Source organism: Cryptomeria japonica, chromosome 3, assembly GCF_030272615.1.
Source record: "Cryptomeria japonica chromosome 3, Sugi_1.0, whole genome shotgun sequence".
Lineage (NCBI taxonomy): Eukaryota > Viridiplantae > Streptophyta > Pinopsida > Cupressales > Cupressaceae > Cryptomeria > Cryptomeria japonica.
Genome location: NC_081407.1, coordinates 942,373,996 through 942,386,571, shown reverse-complemented (window position 1 = coordinate 942,386,571; position 12,576 = coordinate 942,373,996). Strand labels below are relative to the sequence as shown.

The 12,576-nt window shown below is 35.1% G+C and overlaps 1 protein-coding gene across 3 annotated transcripts in view; it reads left to right on the top strand.

The window, feature by feature from the left end:
• Window positions 1-12,146, top strand: part of LOC131072952 (polyadenylate-binding protein RBP45) — a 72,048-nt gene extending 59,902 nt beyond the window's left edge. For 2 of the 3 annotated variants that reach the window (XM_058009259.2, XM_058009260.2), the window contains 5 exons: window positions 5,054-5,130; window positions 5,213-5,343; window positions 5,644-5,740; window positions 5,851-6,021; window positions 11,507-12,146. In XM_058009259.2, coding sequence (XP_057865242.2) covers window positions 5,054-5,130; window positions 5,213-5,343; window positions 5,644-5,740; window positions 5,851-6,021; window positions 11,507-11,521 — 491 coding nt within the window. In that variant the 3' untranslated portion in view covers window positions 11,522-12,146. The remainder of the gene's footprint in view (window positions 1-5,053; window positions 5,131-5,212; window positions 5,344-5,643; window positions 5,741-5,850; window positions 6,022-11,506) is intronic. The other variant, XM_058009261.2, reaches the window with a different exon arrangement.
• The last annotated feature ends 430 nt before the right edge of the window (window positions 12,147-12,576 follow it).

Here is a 12,576-nt window from a genome sequence, read left to right as displayed (position 1 = left end):
GGGCTCTGAGACTCAAAGAAGTTCCTCTGCATTGTTATCCTTAGAACAAGGCACGACACATTTAGGCTTATTGGTATGGCATTCTTTATCTGATTGCATATGCCTCACAGAGACTGAGTTTATTTGCCCTCTAAGACAGCTCCTTTTCTTTCTACACCTTTTATTGTTCAGCTTTCTAGAATTAAAAGCCCAACCTCTATTGTAATAGCATTCTCAAACAAGGGAATCATGAGACAGAAACTGAAAAGTCATGGAGATGATCTAGTGAAGAGATACCAGAGTCAAAAAGAGAAGGATTAAGTTAGGTAGCAGAAGCAGATTGGTATATTTTCTAATTTTCCTTTTAATCAACGTTGGATCGCTTCATTCTAATATGATTGTCAGAGAAATCTAGCAAGTTACAAAAAGAGTTACTATATCTCAAATAGAAGACAAGAATGCCATAGATAGTCTTAGCTCTCCAAATGGACAATCATGGAGAACTGGTGAGCATGGCAAAAGCCAATTGTCAAGTATTTCCAATTCAGGGAGAATAGAAATTTCCACCATATAAACTAGATGGCTATAGGAGAGAGGATGTAATCTCAATGTGCTAATAACATGCTTAATAATGAAATTGAGAAAAGGATTAACATTGAAGAACAAAATTGATTCCATACGGATATGACAGCCAACATACAATGCAACATCTGAGCCAAGAGAAGCTTAAAACCCAATTAGGAAGCTCCAACCAAAAAATGAAAGAAATAGAAAGTCTGAATAAACCTTAATGACATCTTCCCAGTAATAATAGGTTCAACAAGAAAGTTTATGATTGAAAGGAACTCAAAGGGAAGAGGGGCTTAGTCGGAAAGAGGGGCTAACCAAAATGGAAGAATATCCATGTAGAAAAGGAAAGGAGACTGAAAAGGCCAAAATAGACTGGAAAGAGAGGGGAAACTAGTACCAAGAATAGCAAATGAATGCTAATGCCAAATGACTGAGGGGGATAAAAGAGGCAAAACACAAGAAATGAATAGCCCCATGGAAATGGGAAATTATCCATGGAAGGAAGTAAAGGAGTGTTAAAGAAAGACTGCATTGTTAAAAGGATTTCCAATTCAGGGAGAATAAAAGAAAGAAGTTAAAAGGATTCCAACAATCTTATGGAGAAGATGACTGATATGACTCACCTGAGAGTGTCAGATTACTTAATATACAACAATAGTTTTTGGATAATTTATTTGCAACTGAATATAAAAAACTAAAAACAAATTCTGAAAACAGCAGAATGAATTCTGAAACAACACTTTATTAGGGAACTTGTTGATGTGTGTTTTATGACACTTCGAACATAGAATAAAAGTATTGAATACTCTATCCTCCCTTGAACAAAATCTTCTCAAATACTGAACTATGCGATTACTTGAGATGACTCAAAGGTTTATACTGTCAGGTCTTGATGTGTGGATAGTCTCAATGGTTGATGTGATTGCTGGTAATCCAAGGGGACTTACGCAATTGTGGGGACTTACGCAATTGTTAGGAGATAATATTTCAAAGCAAAAAGGACACCCTATGAGTCTGATTTTGAATGATTTGCAATGAGGCTCTTTACTTACTCCTACTAATGAGTGTTTGATAAAAAAAAGTGTAAAAGGATTAAAGGTTTGAGAGATGCTACGCTAAACCTAGGAATGCAAGATATAGTGAATGACTTAGTGCAGCTCCACTAGGCTTTGCTTTGCCATGCAAAGAACACCTCCACAAAGCTAGTGCGATCTTCTAAGGTAAGCAAATGATATTCAAATTACCACCAACAACATAGACACCATCAATGTAATGCATATCAATGAGTGAGTAGCAATCAAAGTTAAGCTTATGTAAAGAGTTCAGTTGACCACACAAAGTATTTAGCAATCAGCAAAATACAAGTAGTATGAACATGTGAATTTCACCATTAATCATCCACAACGATCTTTCATTCATCTAAAATACTTGAAGCAAATCTATTCTATCTTTGAACGGATGAAGAAACATGCAAATACTCCACACACAAGAAATCACCAACACTTCAAAGATTTTATTATCTCTAGCAGTATCAAAGCAACAATCCTCCACAATCTCTCATTGGTTACAGATGAAATGAGTTGAGCTTATCTAGAGCTTTCAATAATGAATGACTAAGGGTCAAGATTATGCCACCTAAACGCTAATTAGGGTTTGTTACAATAAAATACTTAATTATTGATTTTCATTAGATAATGGCCAATGAGAAAGGAACAACTTTCTTGGCACAAACTACGTTGTGAGGTCCACCAATGAGAAAATTCGATGCCACATAGGATCATAACAAACTATCATCTAGAAGTTTGTTCCCCTTATCCCTTTCTTTAGAAGCAAAGTCAATGAATCTGGACATGATGCTATCAAGCTCTTCCATTGGGACACTTGGCATGATCTTTAGCTAGTTCTCCATGTAGGCTAACTTAGCTGAGGATGAAATGAAAATCTTCTCCCACTTAGGCCCCAAGTCTCGGATGTTGCTCACAAGTGTCATGAATGATTGAATATCCTCCAGTTGCTTTTCTGAAAGTGTCCCGGCTGTCCTGAAGAAGACATACCTTACTCTTTTTGTCAATCTATCGACAACCACGTCCACCTCTTCCTTCATGTCTTTTCCATGTATTGCTTCAGCTGCTGCTATGATTCTATCATTTATTACCTTGATCATCTCCTCAACTCGGGTGCGACCGCTGTTGATAACTTCAAACATGTCTCTCCTCATCCCAAGTGTGCAATATCATCTGTAGAAGTCACTTGTTTGTCCATCCTTAATAACTCCACCATTTACCAAGGTTTGTCTAGGGATATCCATCAATACTTGCAGCCTTGGAATGGTTAACTCCTTAGTATGGCCAAATAGATCATAGGAAGCAATAAGCACCTGGATCTTGTCAAGGATAGCTGAAACTCTCTCAAATATGTGTGCTAACTCTCCCACAAGCTTATTTGCCTTGGTGAAGGCACTATCAATCCAACTCTTCATCACGTGAGAGGTAGTCCTCATTTCTTCCAAGTCCTGAATTGAATCAGGTGGAAGCAATGATGGAGGAATACACGAAGGGTCAACTTGTCTTATCAGATTCTTGAGTTGTTGGACATAGTTCCTTAAGACATAGTTTCCCTTTTTGGTTAGTTTAGTCAATGGGATAGCCAATTGAGAGAATGCACAAGCAAATCTTGTGTAGTAGCTGCAAAGACCCATAAATCCCCTTAACTGTGTCAATGTCTTAGGAATTGGCCAACTGATGAGGTGTCTTGGCAAGTTTTAGGTGACTGGTATTATTTTAGTAAAGTGACATTTTATTATTTACTTTGGTGTTTAAATATTAAAGTGTTATGTTTTGTCCCCAAAGTTGGATGATTAAGTGTTATGGGGACATTAAGTTGTTTTTAAAATGCTAAGGGGGATTTTTGGAGGGAAAATAAAATATTTGAATTTTAAAATGCCCCATTTCCCTCCAAACTCTATAAATTGGAGTTTTGGCTCTCATTTCATTCATTCAGAGTTTGCACACATAAGGAGATGCTGTCAAAATGAATAGAGGAGTTCTTTCAAGAGTTGTTGAGGACAAAATCCCTCTTCAATCTTATTAGTTTCAGTAGTGAAAAATCCACTCTAGTTGGTCTAGTACTTTTACACAGGAAACACAAAGGATTTACTTTTTTTTTTGGTTTCGGGGTTGCGTGAAACTGAAGGTCTTTAAGGTATTTTTAATGCAAGTTTTGTCATTTCTCTCTTGGAGTGCTTGCAAAAGATTTTCAGTGTTTTTGGAGTGGGTTTCAAGCTGGTTGTAGGTTTTCTAGGTTGAGCTCACACTTTCCTATGCTAGGTCGAACCTCACCTTTTTGGTTGCTGTATTAAATGGAGTAAAGCCATGGAAATCAGTATTTTTGCTGAGTGATTCTCAATCCTAGGCGACCCTTTGGCATTTTTTTCCATGAGATTTCAGCTTTCATTAATTTACTAGAGCAGATCGCCCTATCTGGTAGGCAATTCAAGTGAAAGAGGGGTATTTAGAAGCCGTGTGAGAGTTTTTGCAGGTGTTTTGGGGCTGGAAACTCTTCTAAAATGGACACCATAATTGATGAAAGTGCCAGCAATGAGTGGAGGCGAGTTTGAAAGGCAAAAACTGGAGATTAGAGTTTTTAAGCAAAATCGCCCATGTATCTAGCGTCAAGCTTGCTGTTGCAAAGGTTTTGAGCATGTTTTCAGACCTGAGAATGAGATGTTTATGTGCCATAAGTGCTGATTAATGGATCTGGGCAGATTAGGAGTGGTGGGTTTTGTTTGGAGGCTTTCTTGGCCCTATCTCTACTCTTGGGTGACTTGCCAATTGCTAAAGAATGAAGATTTTAATGAGCTGCTGACTGTCGTCAAACTGAAAACGCTGCTACAGGTCTGAAATGGTTTAATATTGCTTCATTTGATGGTATTTCAGTGGTTTGTACTGTTGGTTTATTTGTATTAGCGCTTCATGTTGCAAATTCAAAAGATTCAATACCATTGTAACAGCAAAATGATTAAACATTTAAAGATTCATCCTGAATTTTCTTGTCGGCAAACTTTCTATTTCCATTGTTATGTTTTTTTTCTTTATTCACAAAGTTTTCAGGAAAAACAAAAACAAAATCAGGGGTGTATATTGCACTTTCCTCATTTGCAAATTACATTAATCCTTGAGGGACATATCCAATTGGGAAACCTGAAGTGAGATTGTGATATTCCTTGCAATACTAAATAGTTGTGAGTTTATCTAATAGATGTATGTGGTCTATCCAACAAGCAGCGTATGGGATGGTGTTTCTTCATTGCGACCTTGATTAATCATGGGATGAGATGGTGGTTTTTTTATTGTTGCCTTGATTAATGCCTGAAATTGAAACAGTTGATGCATCTGAAATCGACCCCCTGAAAGACACTAGGAATCATAATCAAATTAATTTCTTTTTCTGGATATATACATGGTGTTTGGTTTTGTAATCAATTTTAATCTGCTTATGCTTGCAGGTTCCTTTCAGACACCATCATATGGTGCGCCAGCCGGTCAAGGCTACCAATCAGATAATGATCCAAACAATACTACTGTAAGTGATTGATATTTTATATACAAATTTGTAAGTTATTGTAGTATATATTCCTTTGTTGATTCTCAACCGTGCCATGCAGATATTTGTTGGTGGGTTAGATCCCAATGCAACAGATGAAGATTTAAGGCAAGTTTTTGGGCAGTTCGGAGAAATTGTATATGTGAAAATACCTATGGGCAAAGGATGTGGTTTTGTGCAGTTTACTCTGAGGTTTGGTTCAACCCTGTGTTTTAAAATTATGTTATTTTGCTATATGTTTTTATATTTTGCATAGAGATTGATATTGCTTGAAAAGTAACTAGCTGTTTATGTGAAATTTATGAGTTTTGAAGCATTGCATCATATGGAATCTAGAAATTGATAAATTCTGAAGCATTACATGATATGAAATCTTTGATGTATTGACTGGGCAGTTGGTAGTCGTTCTTGAAATAGATAGTAATGTGCTTATGCTTATTAATTATGTCTATAGATTTAAGTCTCTCTAATTTCAGACAACTGATTGTTTAGGTCCTCTGCTGAGGAAGCTTTGCAAAGGTTGCATGGAACACTTATTGGCCAACAAACCATTCGCCTTTCCTGGGGTCGCTCTCCAGCAAACAAACAGGTCAGTCTTCTTTTGCTTGAGGATCATCATTGTCTTGCTTCTTGTAGATCTGTTTATAAAACAGTTGTGTGTGCCAGTTCTGTAATGGGTAAATGGATGTCTATCTGCAGCCTGCAAACTGGAGTGGACAACCCCAACCTGATGCAAGCCAATGGAATGGTGGTGGAGCTTACTATGGTTATGGTCAAGGATATGAAGCATATGGTTATGCTCCTCCCCCTCAAGATCCAGCTATGTATGCTTATGGTGCTTATCCTGGTTATGGGACTTATCAGCAACAGGTAAGAAGGCTGAAGCAAGCATTAATATCTTGTGAAAGTATGAAAACCATAAGTTATTATTGAGTAATTTTTAATCATGTTTAATGTATTTCTAAGTATCTGGTTGAGGTTTGGTTTATGGATTAGGCAAAATGTTTTTGGGGTAGGATTTGTTTTAGGTTTGTTCACAATTATCATATAAAAATCAGAAATATATACATATTTACAGCCTAAAAACAGGAATCAAGTTCAGAATGCTACATGGCATCATATAATAAACAAAACCACCATAAAATTTAAAATTACTACTTCAATTTCAACCAGTCAAAACTGAAATGTTGTGATAGTTATTAATTGTTTAAAATTAATATTAATATAATAATATAAAAAATGATATTATTAAAAAAAAATCTGAATGATTACAAAGCTTTCCATTTTCATTTCATTCTTATTCATGCACAACAATCATAAAGGAGGGCTAATTCATCGCATAAGAACTTTTTTGTAACAGCTATAGTTCCAATGGCAGCATAGATGACCATGTTTTCCATAGTGAAAGGCTATACCACTACCAATACCACATATTCTGAAGCATGACTGGGAATTCATTAAAGTGATTCCCCAGCATGGACTCATGCTAGAATCCTACAGCCTAGTTTTAGATTATTCCCAAACAGTGTTTGGCTTTGAAGCTGTGTGGCGTTCTGCTGGAGATCATCCAACAGGCAAAATCAATTACCATAGCATCAAGAATGTTCTGGATTGCGTAGGTTCTATAGGTAATTTCATGAGTGAGCAGTGGTGTTTCTTCATGGAGGAGCTGCAGCTTTTCATGAAAGATAATAATCCCTTCGTTGTTCCAACTACACAAAACGTCCAAATACTGTGAAAAGAGATCCACAGAAAGCTCAAATGACAGAAAAAAAAAGATAAATAAAAGTTGTTTTCTCTGAGCATATTCACCCTTGATACTGACAAATAAATATCTGGGATGAATGCATAGTCCTCAGTACACCTCCTGGCAGAATCCACTGGAGTACGGAATCAGAGCCTGAATCAGGTATGAACTGGACCTGGATCTGGCCAATGCAGGGGATGGATCAGTAAATGTTTCTCAGTTATCTATTACTTCATCTTCACCGTGACCACTGACAATAATGGTTTTTCCTATCATTAATTATTTTCTGTTTGATGTTATGCTGCATGTTAACTATTGTTTTCTTGCTGTGAAACTGGAGTTAAAGGAACACTATTAACAAAACAAAGGAGGGAGTTGTGTTTTATTTTTTAATTATTTTTGCTGCTTGGTTGAAGAGTTGCTGGCTGGTACAGGGCATGCTGAGGCACCTGCTGCAGCTCTTGGCAGCACATGGGCAGTGGCTTCTCCTGCTTACTGTACTGCCTTCATGAAATCCTGTACTCATATAGCTGGTGCAGGTCACTAGACTGTTAGCACCCTTGGTTCTCCTGCTCCACTTCCTTCCCATGGCATTCACCTGCTGCTGTCAACAGAGCAGCTGAGATGAGCAAGGTTATTTAGTTTAATAGAAGGGGCAGTATATTAAACTTAATATATATTTATTTATTATGCTGATTGCGTATTATACTCACATATGGATGCACACACACCCACCAATAAAAACTAGAAGCATTTAACTTGATGTGTTTGTGACAATTAAATGCATGAAAAAAAATAAATTTTATTATTATTATTTTATATTATATTTAATTATTTAGTGCTAATTATATCTTCACTTCCACCTCTCAACTACCACTCACCCCGAGTTTAACTAATCAATCAATTTTGTCTATCTCCATCATTCAATCAGTTAATTTGTAATTATCTCAATCTAATATTATTAATTATGGAGGATTGAAAGTGTTTGTACATAAAATAAGAATATATTAAAACATGATAATATAGTCATATCTCAATAATAATAAAATATTAATTACAATAGCATATATTAAGAAAAATAATTTAATATTAATTACAATATAATAATATAATCATTTTTTAAGTAGAATAATGAACAAATGTGATATCTTTTGGTGTATTTTATCTATATTTCTCTAAAAATAGGTATGCTAGTTTTAGTTTAGTCTAATATTAAATGGTATATATTTAGTTAAATACTCCAAATTTAATAAATTAAATTAAATTTTGATATTTTTTAGGTTTAAGGTAATGTATATAAATTTTAATACTTAATAGAATTTTATTTAAATTTAGTTTATTTATTTTAATATGATTTATCTAAAATTTAATATTATTTAATCTAATATAATATATTGAAATTCTGAATTTAATTCTTTCTTTTAGGTTTTACATATGTAAATATTTATGCTCTTTATGTGTTTGTATGGACAAACTTGAAATGAACCCCATGGCCTTTTGACTGAATCTGCAAACTGAACTAGCAAACCAGAATTGAAACCTGAACCAGGATTGGTAACTTATATAAAATACTCTCAACTGTTAAAATTGTTAATATTAATAGTAATTTATAAATATTAAATCCAACTTTTGGGCAGTTTCAAATTATGTCAAACATGACAATATTATTAGAATAAGTATTCACTCTGCCATTTCTCCAACTGTGCAGTGGCTGTCTCACAGACGAGCATGTAGGGCTCCTCAAAATTCTTCTGCTGCTTGCCCTGTGCAAAAAGTGAGCCTCCCCCTGAATGCTTGCCCTTTGAGGCAAGTTACTTCGGCCATTGTTCCTGGCTTCGTATTGATTCATTCTGTTTCCCAGCAGCAGGTTTATGTCCATTGTCACATCTGAGGCCAAATTCATCCTTGTTCTGTCCATGTTGGTGGCATATATTTGTTACATCATAATATAATATGTTAATAATATATTCCAAATATAATTAGCATTAATAACTATTTCCAATAGTTATAGTTGGTTGGTCGGGTATACCTGGCCTGGTTGGTTATTTACCAACCATACTATTGTATATATTAATGCATATGATCAATTCCGATCTGCTCAATGCTTTCCCAAATCCATTACATGTGATCACACACCTTAAGTTCCATCACATTCTCTCAAAATAAATGGCACTTTCCAACTTCTGTCTCTGTTTTACATTGCCACGAAGAGGTTTTTCGATTTCCTTGAGCTTTCAATTTATTGACTACATTAGACTGCAGACATATTTTGCCAATTCTGCAAAAAAGGTCTAGTGACATTGTGGGTTCAAACTGTGGTGGTGAAACCCGCCTTTGCTGTACGGCCAAAGTTGCAGTTGAATTTAAATGATTTTTTGGGTTTGTGTTCACATTTGATGGGTTTCAAATTTCATGGATGAAAATTAAATAAGTACGTGTTGCTGCTCTGTGAACAGGAAACTGACACCAAAACATTCTAAAAGAATCTTTTAGGTTTACTGTTTTACAAAATCTTACTCCCAAAGGCACCAACCAGTGCTATATGGAGACACGTCCATGGGTCTTTTCCCAGTGCCCTTTTTCCCATCATGATTTTTGTGATGCGGGGACACCTCAGGTGTCTGTGGGGGCTAATCTCAACCACCTGGCCAGATTGGAAATGGACTGGAGGGTGGTTGTAGTCAATGCAGGTTTTAACCCCATTGCCAAGAAAAACAAAACAAAAAAATAACTGATCCAGTCTCTTGCAATTGCACGGACTAAACATGGATTGCATTCTGTCAGTTCGATGGTGCTTTGACAGTCACATTTCAGTGATGTTGGAACAGATTGTCGGAAATTTTTGTCTTCTAGTATTCTTTGAATGTAAACTATTTTGTATTTATGGCATCTCTATATTGTGCTTTAGCAGATACTAATGCCTTTGTAGAGCCAAGAAATCGCTTTAGATTGTAGCCTGAAAGCATATACTGAAAGTAGTCAATGTGTTTCTCTGAACCTGCTTAATCCACAATTGTCTAGCCACTCAACTTAAAGTAATTTTTCTTCTCAAAAAGTATTTCAAATTTAAGGTACATGTGATGCATCGGGAACTTGTTTGTTGGCATTCCAACTTCATTGTAAATTCACATATGGCCTAGAGAGTTCTTCACAGCTCCGTTATGAAAGTAAAGTACAGCAGCAGAATATAATTATGATAGAACAGGCAGCATTGAACGATCAGCTACTCCGTGATGGCAAATAACAGAGATAAATAGCAGCAGATTAACATGGTTTGATGTCATTTTGTAATACACTAATTTACTAATTATTACTGTTGGGCCTTTTGCTGTACTTGTTAAATATGTGCATTGGTAACATAAACAATGAAAATTGAAAATTTTAAAATTTGTGTATTATATTATATGGTTCTATAATGAATAAATAATTTAAATTTTTTTTATTTCTTAAGATTTTCCTTTTTTTAATTGTCACCTGCTACTGTCCCTTAGAAAAAGCCTCCTGCCGTGGCTGTCATGGAAACTCTTCCCTGCTGTCCCAAGTCCCAGAAACACCGGGGAACATAATCATAAGAGATATCGAATAAATTTACTAAATCACAATAGTACTGATGAATCAAAGAGGGCAAGGGTTACATAATCATAAGCCACACAAAATCCCCTCACATGGGAATAAAAATTCCATAACTTGATTAGCCATCAAAGCTCTACAAAATGTACAATAAGTTAAAAACTGAAACTAGTATAGACATCTTAAATACATCTTATTTAAATAATGTGATTTGAGTTTTTTTATTTACTTGAGAGTTATTTTATTCTATTCAGAACTATTTAAGAATTACTTTAGTTTTGTTCACTTAGGAGTTATTTTATTTGCTTGGAAGTTATTTTATAGTTAATAGTTTTATTTTTTAAATATATATTGGCCGTGTTGTAGTTTTTGTTTACATGGTCATGACGTGGTGCTCTGTGCCTTGCTGCCTCTGTAGAATGTCTCTTGGTGTAACTAGTTTGGATTAATGTTTATTGAATGCAATTTTTAACTTTCACAACTGGATATAACTGAATACTTGAGGACCCCATGTACATACAAAAGGACAAGTTAATAATGTTATTTTATCAATTACGTTAGCAGCAATATGGCAATCCTTGTAATATGGCAATTTTTCTTCTTGTATATTCTTGCCTTACATATCTTGTCTGTATTGATTCGTGGGATCCTATTGTAGTTGTTGCATGCTCCTATTTTCTCTTCGGTATAGAGCTACAGTGTGTTCTAGTGCTGAGTTAGAAGCTACCTTTCAATTTGCTTGCAGACATTTTTTTTTTGTCGATGCAGATTGTGGTGTTTGCATGCGTATTTTTCTGCAACTTGAAATCATGCTGTATTAGTGTTCGTAAATATATTTGTATACCTCTAGCTTCATTTTGAAGTGGCATAATATATTCCTCATATCACATAGCAAAAATTGTAATCATGAAGCTGGTTTTTGCTTTACGACCAGTTTAGTGTATTATACAAGTTGATATAAAATGTCGACATCAAATAGATATCTTTGTTTTCTTTCCATGTTCCTCATGACATTGATTATGTGTCATTATATGTCAGGCACTCGGACACTGATCTAGACGTGTTTTTATCTGCAGTAAAATATGCTTCTTTCAGGTGTCTCGAGGAAGTTGGCGTTATGTTGCTAATTGCCAAGTTACATAAGCACCGAATTTTATATTGAGGATAATAGACCTAGATGCCATTAGCTTTCTTTGTCACAGGGCTTAAAAATTCAGTATCTTTGTCTGGTTTTTATGATAGTTGGATTAAATGCCATCGATTAGTGTAAAAATTTGGCAGTGCAAGTGTGAGATTAGAAAATTATTCTATCGAAATGGAAGATAAAACCACTGCCTCCTACCATAGTAGGATTGAGATAATTTATGATTCCATGAAAGGAATGCTGCTATTTCATCAAGAAAATATAACTTGTAATGTGTCATCAAAATTCATAGACAACATATTTATGTTCATATGGCGTTGTCATGTTGACAGTGACAGTTTTTGTGAGTAGCTTAGTATGGTAATGTCTGTTTCATTTGCATTAGTAGTTCATGAATATATTCATATCATATTAGGGGGCAAGGAGCAAAATTTTGAGCTTCTTGTGGAACGTCCCCTTGAATGTTGGCATTAAGATATTGCTTGAATTTGTTAATTTATGTAATGCATCACTGAAGATCTAGCTTTCTATTCAGCTCTGACAACTGATTGAATACCAAGTTGTATTGATAATTTGACATGCTAAGGACGATCTATTCTAAGGTTGCTTCATTTAGAATCTTTGCAGTAGGGAAACATGATCATATTGGACAGACCAAAGGCTTCCATTGTAGTTGTTGAAATACTGTAGGCTTCTTTATAGCATATGATACATAAGTAGCCATGTTCATTTTATGTGCTTGGGGTCAATAAGTTACCTATAACATTGTTCAAATTTGCTCTTATAATGTAGACTGAATTCTTATTTTGCTAATAATCTCTAATTCTTCCTAATTAATAAAATCGAAGATGGAACCATCACATAATCTACTTCATTTATAATGACACAAGCTAGTTCCTTAAACGTTTAAGATGGAACCATCATATAATCTACTGGACTTGAAAATTTAACGAGTAATCTAATA